Genomic DNA, 14,695 nt, shown 5'->3' on the forward strand with positions numbered 1-14,695 from the left:
TTGTGGGTCTGTGGGGAGATGCTGCATAGAAGCCTTGGCAACTTGATGTAGTGTAGTTAGAACACACAGCAGACACCAGTGGTGGAGAGAATGGCTGTTGAAGCTGATGAGTGGTTTGCCAGTCAAATGGACTGCTTTTTATAGGATGATGTCAAGCAGTCAAATGCTGCACCCATCCAGGTAAAGGGAAAGCATTCTCTTTACTTTTACCTATTAGGCGGTGATGAGGCTTTGAGGAGTCAGGAAGTGAGTCACTTACCTCAGAATACCCACCTCTGACCTAATTTAATAGCCTCAGGATATTGATGGTGGGAGACTTGGTGATGGGATATTTGCATGAGATAGTTGGCTTCTGCATGTTGGAGATGATCAGTGACTGGAACCTATATGATGCAAATGTAACCTACCACTTATCAAGCCAAGCCTGGCCATTTTCCAGATCTTTCTGCATGTGAACACAGACTGCTTTGTCTGAGGTGATGTGAATGGAGCTGAATACTGCAATTGAACAGCTGCACTTTTGACCTCTCCTTGCAGGCTGCCCACCTTACATCCTCCATAAACTTGAGCTTATCCAAAACTCTGCTGCTTGTGATTTAACTCGCATCAAATCCCATTTACCCATCAGCCCTGTGCTTTCCAACCACATAAGCTCCTGCTCTGGCAACAGTATCACAGTATCTTTACAATGCAGAAGGAAGCCATTAGGCCCATTGAGCCTTCACTGACTCCCTGAAAGAGCATTCCACCTAATCCCTTTTCACTGCCTTATCCCCATAACCTTGCACATTCTCTCCTTTCAGGTAGCGATCCAATTCCCTTTGGAATGCCTCGATCAAACTTGCTTCCACCACCCTTTCAGGAAGTTTGTTCCAGACTCCAACCACCCTCTGGGTGAAAAAATTTTTCCTTACTCCTTTTGCCAATTATTTTGGATCTGTGCCCTCTAGTTCTTGATGTTCTCTTGAGTGGGAACAGTTTCTCACTATTTACCCTATCCATACCCTTCAGGATCTTGAACACCTCTATCGAATCTCCTCTCAGCCGCTTTTTCTCCAAGGAAACAATTCCCAACCTCTCCAATCTATCCTCATAGCTACAGTTCTTTATCCCTGGAATCATTCTTGTGAATCTCCTCTGTACTCTCTCCAAAGCCTTCAAAGCCTTCCTCAAGTATGGTGCCCAGAACTGGACGCAGTACTCCAGATGAGGTCTCACTAGTGTCGTATACAAGTTCAACATGACCTCCTTACTCAATACCCCTATTAATAAAGCCTAAGATACTATATGCTTTTATTAAGTGCTCCCTCAACATGTCCTGCCATCTTCAATGATCTATGTATGTATACACTGAGGTCCCTTTGTTCCTGCACCTCCTTTAGAATTTCTCCCTTTATTTTACACTGTCTCACCATATTTTTCCTGCCAAAATGAATCACCTCTCATTTCTCTGCATTGAACTTTGCCCAATCCACCAACATACCTATGTTCTTTTGCAGTTCAAGACTTTTCCCATCACAGTTGATAACATTTCCAATCTTTGTATCATCTGCAAATTTTAAGTCCTCATTCTTGTTTTCAAATCTCTCCATGTACCCCGCCCCCCCCACCATCTGTAATCTGCTTTGCCCTGATGGCCCGTCAAGATCTCTGCACATCTCCAATTCTGTCATTTCTCGATTTTCCTTCTGCCATTGGTGGTCATGCTTTCTGCTGCTGAGGCTCTAAACTCTGGAATTCCCTCCTAAACCTGCACACCTCTATATCTTGTTCCTCAGTTAAGGAGCTCCTTAAAGTGTTAGCTCTTTGACCAAGCTTTCGATCAGCTGTCCTAATGTCTCCTTACAAAAGCAAAATAATGCGGATGCTGGAAATCTGAAGTAAAGATAGAAAATGCTGGAAATAATCTGCGGGACTAGCAGCATCTGAAAGAAACAGTTAATATTTCAGGTCATGACCTTTCATAAGTAGCTCGGTGTTGAGTTTTGTTTGATAATGCTCTGTGAAGCGTCTTGAGATATTTGACTATGCTAGAGATGATGTATAAATTCAAGTTGTTTTAAAAGGGGAAAATAATAATGAAGCATCTTAAAATAGGTGGGCTTGCACTGGCAAATTCTTGGGGCCTACAGCTGAGATGATTGACCTTCTACGATCTGGTGAAGATACATGCATGCTAAACAGCAGAAGCAGAATGCTGTAGTCAGCTAGACAATCCCAAACAAATGGTTCAGGTCAAAGCTCTACCACTTCAAGTCACAAATGGTGGTGTACAATTTAAACAACCAATAAGATTTTAAAATGCGATATATTACTATATTACAGGTGCTATATAAATTCACATTGTGTTGAGGCAGCTCCATGAACATCTCCATCTTCAATGACGACGGAGCCCAACATTGCATTGGTGTAAAAGACGAGGCTGAGGTGCTTGCAACCATGTAGCATCTTCAGCCAGAATTACAGAACCAGTGCTCTTCCTCTGCCTCCTCCTGAGATTCCCACCATCACAGATATAAGTTTTTGGCTAATTTGATTCATTCCACCCAAATGGCTGAATGCACTGGGCACAGCAAATGCCACGGGTCTTGACAGCATCATCGTTGTAATGCTGAAGATGTGTGCTCCAAACCTAGTTACATGGGACCTTTCGTTAAGATATTGGGGTTGGGTTATAGGGTTCCAATCCACTGCAAGGGCCATAAGCCCCTTTCCCTGACACAAATGTACTTTTTTTAAGCTTATTTTGCTCTTGAAAGCCAGCCTTTTCCAATTTTAATTGGAGTCAGCATTCTTTAAAGTGCCTCTGCATTCTTCATGTGACATTTTGTGTTTGTTCCAATGCGCCTCTCAGCCTTACAGGAAGTGTGTGTGTGAATTGATCATATTTCTAGTTTAATCCAACATATGTATTGTCAAACTAATTTCTTACAATTTCTCTGACACATTTCTTCATGTATTCTTGGCATTTGTTCATGTTTTCAATTTAATTTGTTGGGGAGGTAAGGAAAAACTCTGTTGCTTTGGGAGAGTATTTCAGTCAGTTCTGACAAAGGATTACTATGAATTACAGCTCCAGTTTACTTGAAATTTATCATGCTTAATAATATTTTTTATTTTGAGAAGTCCACATGCCACAGGTTTGAAAGTGTTGGAAAAGTTGGTCAGGAATCTGAAGGGGAAAGTTCAGTTAACTTTAGTGCATGACCCTTTGTGAGAAATATCCTGCTTCACTTTGCCAGAGTGACTCTATTGGTAACATTCTTGCCTCTTGAATCAAAGTTGTGGGCTTGAGCCTCCCAGCAATGGGATTTGAGTGCGTGAACTAGACTGACAGACCATTGTAGTGTTGAGGGAGTGCTGAACTGTTGGAGCTCCCATCCTCTGGTTGGGATGTTAAAATAAGGTCACGTCTGCCTGGTTCAACGTGTCGTGAATGATCCAGTGGCATTATTTGGGAAAAGAAAAAATACAATTTTTCATGGCGTCCTGGCCAATATTCTGTGCTTGACCTCCAAAAATAGGCCTGAAATGGTCATTTATTTCATTTATGGCATATTTCTGACCAAAGTCAGTTGACGTATTTCTTATATAAAATAATTTTCTTTGCCCAATATTCAATCTTAACTAAGATAAAAACAAAAAACTGCGGATGCTGGAAATCTAAAACAAAAACAGAATTACCTGGAAAAACTCAGCAGGTCTGGCAGCATCGGCGGAGAAGAAAAGGGTTGACGTTTCGAGTCCTCATGACCCTTCAACAGAACTAGGTGAAACTAGGATTCACCTAGTTCTGTTGAAGGGTCATGAGGACTCGAAACGTCAACTCTTTTCTTCGCCGATGCTGCCAGACCTGCTGAGTTTTTCCAGGTAATTCTGTTTTTGTTTTCAATCTTAACTAGTCTGTTTGCACATTTTCAACATTTTCTGTTTTGTTTTTGATTCATTGCGTTTGTAGATTTTCCATTTTTCCAACTTGTGTTTTAGTAATAGAGATGAAGTGTGAGATTGTAAAAGTTCATGAGTTCCCAACTATAATGGAAGAAACTCAACACCTGTTAATAAAGCAAAAAGCAAATGGCATCCCCAACACTAATTCAGTACACAGAGATTGGGTAAAGGCTTGCTTTCCAGTGGCAGCCTTTCTGTAGCTTTCAAATTCCAATATTCTTTTCTTTTTTTTCTACTTGTCTGTTGTTAATGTGTTCAGTCAGCTGGATGTCCAGCACAGAAAAAGGCCCTTCGGCCCATCGAGTCTGCGCTGGTCAAACAAGTATTTAGCTATTCGAATCCCATTTTCCAACACTAGGCCCATAGCCTTGTATGCCATGGTATTGCAAGTGCACGTCCAAATACTTCTTAAGTTTATGAGGGTATCTGCCTCTACCATCCTTTCAGGCAGTGAGTTCCAGATTCCCACCATCCTCTGGGTGAAAAAAATCTTCCTCACATCCCCTCTAAACCTCCTGCTCCTTACCTTAAATCTATGTCCCCTGGCTGTTGAATCCTCCACCTAGGGGAAAATTTCCTTCCTGTCTACCCCATCTATGCCCTCATAATTTTATGTACCTCAATTATGTCCCCCCTCAATCTCCTCTGCTCCAGGGAAAATAACCCCAGTCTATCCAATCTCTCCTCATAACTAAAACTCTCCAGCCCAGGCAACATCCTGGTAAATCTCCTCTGCACTCTCTCTAGTGCAATCACATTCTTCCTATAATGTGGATTCCAGAACTGCACGCAATACTCTAGCTGTGGCCTAACCAGTGTTTTATACAGTTCCAGCATAACCTCCCTGCTCTTTTATATTCTATGCCTCATGGTTCTATGAAGGTTAGCAGCGCTCTGAAGAAGGGTCATGTGGACTTGAAACGTTAGCTCTGTTTCAGTCTCCACAGCTGCTGCTAGGCCTGCTGAGTTTTTCCAGCATTTTCTGAATCTGCCAACCTTACCTGGCCTGGCCTACACGTGACTCCAAGCTCACAGTAATGTTGTTGACTCAACTGCCTTGTCACCGATGCCCAGATTCCATGAAAGAATAAAACAAAAACTTGGAGTGGTTGACTGCTGTAGCATAGTGACTGTTTCCTCTGCAGCAATTCCTGACATGAGGGGGCACTCATGCTGTACATAGCTCATCTCTTGCACCCTTCCAATGTTTAATAGTGGGAGTCGTCATCGGTCAATTGAGATTGAAGAAGACGGCCAGGATATCATCTAATTTTCTGCAGACAGTTCTGTGATGACCGTTGAGATCTATTGATGCAGTTTGAACAGTGGATCCTGGTTACACTGGGCTTGAGATTTTGATTTACAAGCAAGACTTCCTCAGCTGGTGTATACCTTCAGCATCATCAGTGCGACGGGCCTGATAGTGGGAGGTGCCTTCACTAATGGCTTTTCGCTGGAATTTTTCACCCTGAGCGAGTTGCTCCTATTTGTGGACATTTATTTTTCTCTGTTTCAGTCATTTTGAAACAGTCTTTAATGTCTCTTTTGCTCACCATGAAAATCGCATCTTACTTGTCAATGTGTCACAAGCAATCTTTCTTGGGAATCATTCAGCAGATGAGAAGACACAAAGAGATCAATCAGCCCATTGTGTACCATGTGGCCTGATCATCAAAACTATGCCTTCATGATCGGAATATCATTAGCTTGGTATGTTGTGTCAGACATTTTTTTTTTAAGAACATCCGTGTGCATGGTCTAGTCTCACCATCTGATCTTCATTAATTGTCTCAGGCAGCTTAGGTGAAAATGATTCAGTGTGAGTACAATAACATGGAAAGAATGTATCTTGGCTGGAGCAGGATGACCCATGTTCATTCCCCTTTGAAATCATGCAGCTTTTGATCAATGCATACCTATGTGAGCTAGGGCTGCTTGATAAGAGTTGCTTAACACATTGCGGAGTTCCAGTCTGTCCAAATAAATCAATTTGCAAGCATTGACTTAGTCGGCAAGATCATAGGACAGTTCTGTGCTTGGCCCTCGTATCTATGTTCCAACATTGGCCACGATTTTCTAACGCCAGTCAGTCTGGGAGGAATCTGTAACCAAAGAATTTGCTTTTTAGATTTGTGTGCACATCACTGCCAATTCCATACACAAATTTAGTTACAGTTTTGAGGACTGTCTGATCATCTTTTAAATCCAGGAATCAGTCGCAAACCATCCCCGTGTCAAATCGGGAGCTTGCCCATGTCTTTCTGGAATAGCATTTGCATTCGTGGTACAGACTGTTTCATTAGGGGACCTTGCAGTTCAGCCAGTATTCCTCTGGGCTTGCCAAAAAACACACAAGTCATTTATGAAATACATGTAAGGAATTTAGGAGATTCTTCTTTACCCAGAGGATGGTTAGAATGTGGAGCTGGCTTCCTCAAGGGACAATTGAGGTGAATAGCATTGAGTCTTTTAAAGGGAAAAAGACTTCTGTTTATACAGCACCTTTTATAGGATGTTCCAAAGGGCTTTATAGCTAATGAAGCACTTGTGAAGTGTAGTCACTGTTGTTATGTAGGAATGAGGCAGCTGATTTGTGCATAGTAGGCTTCCACAAACAGCAAGATGATCAGTTTTAATCTGTTCGTGCTATATTTGTTGAGAGATAATTACTCACCAGGGCACTGGGCATAGCTCTCCTCCGCTTCTTTGCAGTAGTTCCATGGAACCTTCTACATCCACCTGAGAGGGTGGACGGGGTCTCAGTTTAACATCTTGAAAGGTGGCACCTCCCACAGTGCAGGCCTCCCTTAGCACTGCACTGGGGGGGGGGCAAAAAAAAAATCAAAGCTGACACTCAAGTCCTGGAGTTGGACTTGAATCCAAATGTTGTGACTCAGACACGAGTGCTACCAAATAAGCAAGGATTAGGAGGATGTGCAGATGGGGTAGGTGAAGTTGGATGAGAATAGGCTCATGTAGGGCATAAACCAGTTGGGCAGAATGGCTTCTTTCTGTATATTCTATATAATATAATATAATATACAAAATTTATCTGTACAGCTAGTATCAAGGTAAACTGCCCTCCTTTCTGAAAAGCTTTAACTCTCCTGTAGACAGCATCTACTTAAATTACACTTAGTTCACCAATTCATCAGTTATATCGAGTGCTCTATTTCTCCTGATTTTAATGTAAATGACTACTTCATGTTCACCCTTGCTAACTGTAAAATATTTGGAATGAGCCTCCCCATTCCATGATGATATCATGAGAGGGAATAATTGGGTTGAAATGCTTGATGATTGTTACTTTGCTAATGCTTCCGTTTTGTGTGGGTTTTTTTTTCTCTCTACAGTTTAGTTCACTTGGATGAGATGCTGAATAAGACCTGCAACAGTTGCGAGGCTGCATATCGAGTCCTGTACTGGGAGGATCATTCGCTGTCTGTCCTGTGAGTGAATGGTTCGTTATGTTGGAAGATGGTGGAGGTGTGGGGCGGGGGGCGGAGGGGAAGAAGATGTGATGCAGGGAAGTAAATTTGCTGTGAATTGTCAAGCCTTGATCAATGTAATGATTAAAATAGAAATGGCCATTACAAAGGAACCACTCCTCGCTTGGTTTTCGTAAGCTTTCTGTTAGTGGAACAGAAGAAAGGGAGAACCTGCATTTATATAACTTCAGGGTGTCCCAAAGTTTCCTACAGCCAATGTAGTTCTTTTTGAAGTATAATTACTGTAATGTAGGAAGTGCAGCAGTTTGAACACAGTAAGCTCCCACACACCTTTTCCCCTTACTATCTCTGTCTCCTCCTCCAGCCCTACGACTTTCCAAGACCTCTGCTCCTCCAATTCTGGCCTACTGCATATTGCCGATTTTAATCACTCCACCATTGGGGGCCATGCCTTCAACTGCTTAACCCTAATGCCTGGAATTCTCTCTTTAAACCTTTCTTTTTCTCTGTCCCTTCTTCCAGGCACTCTCTGAAGCTAATACTGTGGATGCTGGAAACCTGAAAAAAAAACAAAATACTGGAACAACTCAGCAGGTCTAGCAACATCTTTGGAGAGAGAAAGAGTTAACGTTCCGAGTCCCTATGACCTTTCTTCAGAGCTGAAGAGAAGTGGAAATGTGATGAAATTAATACTGTGTAAAGGGGATGGGGCAGGTGGAGCTGGATAAAAGGCCAGTGATAGGTAGCGACAAAGGAGAATTGACAAAGGATATCAATCTTCATCTATGACATCTTTGTCAATCCCTCCTTTGTCGCCACATACTGCTGGCCTTCTATCCAGCTCCACCCCCCCCATTACACAGTATAAATTTCATCATACTTCCACTTAGAAACCATAGAAAAGTTACAGCACAGAAGAAGACCATTCGGGCCCATTTTGTCCATGCCAGCCCGAGGACACCCAGGTGTCCTTTCTAATCCCACCTTCCTGCACCCGGCCCATAGCCCTGCAGCTTACAGCACTTTAGGTGCAGATCCAGGTACTTTTTAAAAGAGTTTAAAGTTTCTGCCTCTCACCAACTTGGGCAGCGAATTCCAGACACCCATTATCCTCTGTGTAAAAAAAAAAAGTTCTTCCTCATGTCCCCCCTACACCTTCTGCCACTTATCTTGAATCTATGTCCCCTGATTCTAGAATTCTCCATCAAGGGAAACAATTTTGTCTTGTCCACTGTATGTATTCCCCTCATAATTTTGTACACCTCAATCAAGTCACCTCTCAGCCTTCTTTGTTCTAAGGAAAATAACCCCAGCCTATCTAATATCTCCTCGTAGCTACATTTTTCTAGCCCTTGCAACATACTTGTAAACCTCTTTTGCACTCTCTCCAGAGCTATTACGTCCTTCCTGTAATGTGGTGACCAGAACTGCACACAATACTCCAGTTGAGGCCTCACCAGTGTTTTATACAATTCCAACATTATATCCTTCCGTTTATATTCTATACCTCTGCAAATGAAGGAGAGCATTCCATATGCTTTCTTTACAACCTTGCCTGCTTGAACTGCAACCTTCAGGGACCTGTGTACTTGTACGCCAAGATCCCTCACTTCATCTATCCCTCTTAGTATATTCCCAATTGTTGTGTAACCCCTGTAACTGTTTGATCTCACTAAATTTATGACCTCATACTTCTCTATGTTAAAATCCATCTGCCACTTTACCACCCACTCCATCTATATCATTTTGGAGATTATGGCTATCGACTACTCGGCCAATCTTTGTGTCATCTGCAAATTTCCCAATCGTGCCCCCCACGTTCACATCCATATCGTTAATATATAACACAAACAGCAAGGCTCTCAGCACCGAGCCCTGTGGAACACCATTTGAGACAACTTTCCATTCGCAAGGGCATCCATTGACCATTACCCTTTGTTTCCTGTTACAAAGTCAACCTTTTATCCAATTTGCCACATTACCCTGAACCCCATGGGCTTTTACTTTCCTGACCAATCTGCCATGTGGGACCTTGTCAAATGCCTTGCTAAAATCCATGTACACAACATCCACCGCACTACCTTCATCAACTCTTCTTGTCACTTTCTCAAAGAATTCAATCAAATTTGTGAGGCAGGACCTTCCTTTAGCAAATTCTTCTTCAGCTCTGAAGAAAGGTCATAGGGACTCGAAACGTTAACTCTGTTTCTCTCTCCACAGATGTTGCTAGACCTGCTGACTCTTTAAAACTTACCTAGTTGACTAAGCTTTTGGCCATCTGCTCTAATAACTCCATTGCCACTCAGTGTCAAATTTGTTTGATCTTGTGAACTATCTTGTGATGGTTGATATGCAGCTGGCACTATCATTGTCCTGCCTAAGTGTGGTGGCTAGGAAATAGCAAAGAAATCACCTGGCGTTCCTCAAATTGGATGGAGTTTCACCAGCCGCAGGAACTTGAGTGACGGCTGGAGTCACTGTGGCGCATCCACAAAGCTGAGACTATGTGAATAGCACATTTAAGGAGATGGTGACACCACGGGTTAGGAGCATGCAGATTGGGAGAGAATGGGTGACTGCCAAACAGTCTAGGAGTACCAGGTGCAGGAGCCTCTGAGTCTATGTTGCTCACTAACTGGTTTTCCATTTTGGATACTGGTGAGGACGATGGTTCCTCAGAGGGATGTAGCACGAGTCATGTTTGTTGCACCATGGGTGGCTCATTTGCACAGGAGGGGACAATGTGTTGTGTCATGAAAATAAAATAATTTTCATCATAATATTGTAGTTTATTGTCAAAGTGGGTTAATGGTGGGGTTTGGATTTGTTTCGCTGTGGGGGGTGGGATTTAACTGAATTGAAGACAGCTAGGTGGGGGCTTTTGAGTTATCAAAAGGGAAGCTGGGTTTGAAACGCTAAATGCATAAACATGGCTGAGGTTTTAGTGTGTGAGGAACATTTGCATTTTTAGATAAACCAGTGTAGTTTGAATTTCAAAGAGATGATGAGATGTTACACCTACCATAAGAGGCTAAGCCTAAGCTAAGTGTGTTTATTTTTCCCAAAGGTTACTGATAATGAGTACTATGAAAGATTTATATTATGAGAAAAGTAAAGTTGCAAAGTCATCTTGGGACAATGGAATTTACATTAAAAAGGGATAAACATGTATAAAGGAGATGAGGTTATGTGAAAGGGGGCAGGCATTCTAAGATCTAACACAAGTGTGAAAACCCTCCAGCCTCTATGCATCACGTTGCAGTTGCAGCAACCGAAGCTAAGAAAATTCACTTTGAATATTATTGCCCAGGGTACTGTATGCTATGCCAAGGTCTGTTTAATCCTGTTTGATTTTATTGTTGCCTTAACGGAGGTGTAACTGGGAGTCAGATTAATTAGGGGAGCTAGGAGTTATTCTGGTAGTAATTTGTAGACCTATGTATGTGCTTAAAATATTTTAATAAATGCCAGTTTAGTTTTGCAAAAAACCTCTAAGACTGGGTGGACTTGTTCCTACTGAATTCAAGGCACACATTTTTAAGTAAAATACAAATTGCAAAACAGTCCTGGCAGCTGTTTCAAGTTTCCCTCTGGGATTTGAGCATTTACTATCAGCTGTGCCATTACAGTAAGAGATTCAATAGTTAGGGGAACAGATAGCTGTTGTAGATGTGACTTCAAGATGGTGGGTTGCCTCCCTGGTGCTAGGGTAAAAGATGTCACTGAGTGGATGCAGGATATTCCTTTTGGGAAGTAGTCACGGATCACATTGGTACCAGCAACATAGGTAGAAAGAGGGATAAGGTCCTGAAAGCAGATTTTAGGGAGCTAGGAAAGAGCTTGAAAAGCAGGACCTCAAAGGCAGTAATCTCAGGATTACTCCCAGAACCACATTCTAGTGAGTACAGAATTAGGAAGATTAAATGAATGAACACATGACTGGAGAGATGGTGTAGGAGGGAGGACTTTAGATTTCTGCAGTATTGAGTCTGGTTCTGGGGCAGCTGGGACTTGTACAAGGAGGATGGGTTACCATTTAGCAGGGCCAGGACAGATTTGCTAGTGCTGGTGGGAAGCATTTAAGTTAGCTTCTCAAGGGGATGGGAACCTTAGAGGAAATTCATTGGAAAAAAACAAAGCTGGTAATGGGAGGTAGAAAATTAGTGGAAGGCCAGCATCCAATAGAGTCTAAATACAGAATAATGTTAAAAAGGCAGAATTAAAGACTCTCTAGCTGAATGCACACAGCATTCACGAGGGCAATTAGGGCTGGGCAATAAATGCTGGCCTAACCAACGAGGCCCACGTCCCATGAATGAATAAAAAAAGATTGACCAGACTGGGCCTAAATTCTATAGAGCAAGAGTGGGGAATCTACGGTCCGTGAGACCATTGCTCAATTTCATCTGGCCAGCAACAAGATTTCTAAAAAAAAAAATAGACCTATGACAGTAGCGCCTTCAAAATAGCATTTATCTTCATCGTTACCAATTTGCTTTGGATAAAAGCATCAGCTAAATTACTGTAGTAATACTTAACGATATAATATTCAAATTCAGCCATCGTATTAAAACAGTGGGTGAGTTGAACGTTTCTGTATTCTCTTTTTAAAAAGAAACTAAATTAAGTTGATTCCTGTGTGTGGGTTGCCCGTGACTGATTTTGTTTGTGTGAATGGCCCATGATTAGAAAAGGTTTCCCTGCTCCTGCTCTAGAATTTAGAAGAATGAATTCTTATGGGGTTCAACAGGGTGGATGCAGAAAGGATGTTTCCCCCTGACTGGGGTGTCTCGAACCAAGGGGCATACAGTCTCGGAATAAGAGGCAAGCCATTTAGGACCGAGGTGAGGAGGAATTTCTTCACTCGGAGCGTGGTTAACCTTTGGAATTCTCTAGCCCAGAGGATTGCAGGGGCTTAATCATTGACAGTGTTCAAGACAGAAAGATTTCTAGATGCTGAAGTCATCTAGGAATATGGGGATTAGGCTGGAAATGGTACTGAAGTAAAAGATCAGCCATGATCTAGTTGAATGATGGAGCAGGCTTGAGGGGCTGAATGGTCTACTCCTTGCTCCTATGTTGCTGTAGAATTTAAAAGGGTTTGAGTTGATTGAGATTTTTAGTATGTTGAAAGGAGTCGATAGATAGAAACTTTTTCTGATGGTCGGGGTAAGAAATCTTTGATAAGGTGGACTTAATTTTAGCCAGCTGTTCAGCAGAGAAGTTGGGAAACACTCCTTCATGTAAAAGGTGGTAGGGGTGTGCAACTCCCCCTCAAAAGGTAGTAAATACTAGCTCAATTAATAAGTTTACATCTGAGATGGATAGAGTTTTTAGCTGCACAATGGTTTTAAAAGAAAAAAAGGATTGGAACCAAAACAGGTGGCTGGGATTAAGATGCAAATCAATTCATGGCCTCAGTGAATGGCAGAACAGGTTCAAGGGGCTGAATGGCCTCCTGTTCTTCAGCTCCTGAGGAATCACAGAATCTTTACACAGCGCAGAAGGAGGCCATTCGACCCATCGAGCCTTTGATAATGCAAATACAATGACTGTTTGCATCGTATTAGCCTGTAATTCTGAAGTGCTAACATTGGATGTCTGCCTTGCTTTCTGTTTGTTTAGGTTTTACGGGAGCCTGTTGGGAACACTTTCCGTCTTTTACCTGCTCCCACTCTGTTGGGTCATGGTTCTCCTGAACAGCGTGTTATTTCTGGGAAATGCTGATTTTTACAGGGGTAAGTGATTGGGAATACGGATGTGATGGTATAATCAATGAAAATATGCTGATGAAAGGGGAAATTAAGATACTTGTCCCAAGTGCTCAACCAGCATTTTGTATAGGTTTGTATCTCACTCCTTTCTGCCTCATGTTTCCAGTCCAGAATTGTAATGACCGAAGCAGTTGGTAAAGTGGAGTTATTTAAAAAATCCCAGTGGGAAGCTTTAAACAACTGGCAGAGCCTATAATTTTAAGTGTTATGTTTGAGATTCAACTCTAAATTCAGGAATCAAACCATCAGCTCTCAAGGTTTTACATCAAACTAAAGGAAATATTTTTATTAAGTTACACAGGTTAAAATAGATGTACTCGTGGCTACAAATTACTACTACTGTAACTTTTAGCAAATTCCCAAGCTAAGCTCCATTACGGCAACAGCAACCCATAGATTTAACCAGACACCAGGCAAAGCATTTTCACCTTACGAATTCAAAATGAGGTTCTTTGCACTTTGGTTCCTTGTGGAGACAGTTGGAGGCTTACAGCTGCCTTTGATCTTACATTGCCTCTGCCCTGAAAACTACTGAAGTTATACCTATCACCACTGATTGAATTCAAATTCTTATTGTCTCACCAGTCTCTTTGAACTTTACCTTTTAACAATGAAACCTCCTTCATAGTACCAATTTTATTAGTAATATAAACATATTGCTTGGTAGCTGCTAGAAAGGCATGAAGTCTTCACCCCACTTCTTGATTGCTCCATTCAAAAAATGCAAATACATTATACATCTCTGTTTACATCTCAAACTAGTACATATCAAAGCACCCAGACTTTAATGTAATTAAGACACACCCGCAGACTAAACCTCTATTTTAAAAGAAAAATATTTTCCAAAATGTTATATACATTAATAGCTTTATGACAGAATATTTAGTTTGTTGTGAAAGTTGCTCCAGAGCATAGGTTCATTGCCTTAGAGTTGGAGGTGAATTTGTGTGTTTTTTTTCTGAATTGGCTGTAGGTCTTTTGTGGTTTTTTGAGATACTGTGAAGTTAGGGGTGTATATGTCTGTGTGGGAGGGAGGTTGTGCTGTTTGGGGTACAGTTCTCATGCTCCTCCGCATCCTTATCTAACTATCAGTTCTTCTCTCTCAACATACTGTGAATACGCGCAGACTGTTCCACCGAGTTTGAGAAGTTTGCTGTGTAGGGAATTTCACACCAGTCAATTCTTTAACTTAATCCCAACTGCATTGTTAATGAAACGTTAGCAGCATGAAACCAAGTTTCAGAATGCTCCAGCATTATCTCAAGTAGTTCATGGTTGTAGGATTGATTCTCAATCTGAAGGATTACTACATCAACGATTTCCAGCCACTGAATCAGCTTTGTGACTTTCTGCGCTGATCCTGGTGATAGATGTTAGTGGAACACTTTGAACCCTGTGTTGGCATCAAGCACACACTGCTTGGAGGCAGAGCAAACACTTTTCTGCTCTGTCCAGAGCTAGGTGCCTCACTGCCTGTGTAATTTCCTAATGTACTTTCCACTCTTCCCTTTCGACTCGACT

General features: G+C 41.9%; 1 protein-coding gene across 1 annotated transcript in view; it reads left to right on the forward strand.

Moving 5' to 3' along the window:
* The window catches only part of zfyve27 (zinc finger, FYVE domain containing 27), a 178,086-nt gene that overhangs the window by 17,963 nt on the left and 145,428 nt on the right, over window positions 1-14,695 (forward strand). The window contains exons 4-5 of the mRNA XM_041209768.1: window positions 7,305-7,400; window positions 13,026-13,138. Coding sequence (XP_041065702.1) covers window positions 7,305-7,400; window positions 13,026-13,138 — 209 coding nt within the window. The remainder of the gene's footprint in view (window positions 1-7,304; window positions 7,401-13,025; window positions 13,139-14,695) is intronic.

The sequence above is a fragment of the Carcharodon carcharias genome, chromosome 17 (genome assembly GCF_017639515.1).
Source record: "Carcharodon carcharias isolate sCarCar2 chromosome 17, sCarCar2.pri, whole genome shotgun sequence".
Classification (NCBI taxonomy): Eukaryota; Metazoa; Chordata; class Chondrichthyes; order Lamniformes; family Lamnidae; genus Carcharodon; species Carcharodon carcharias.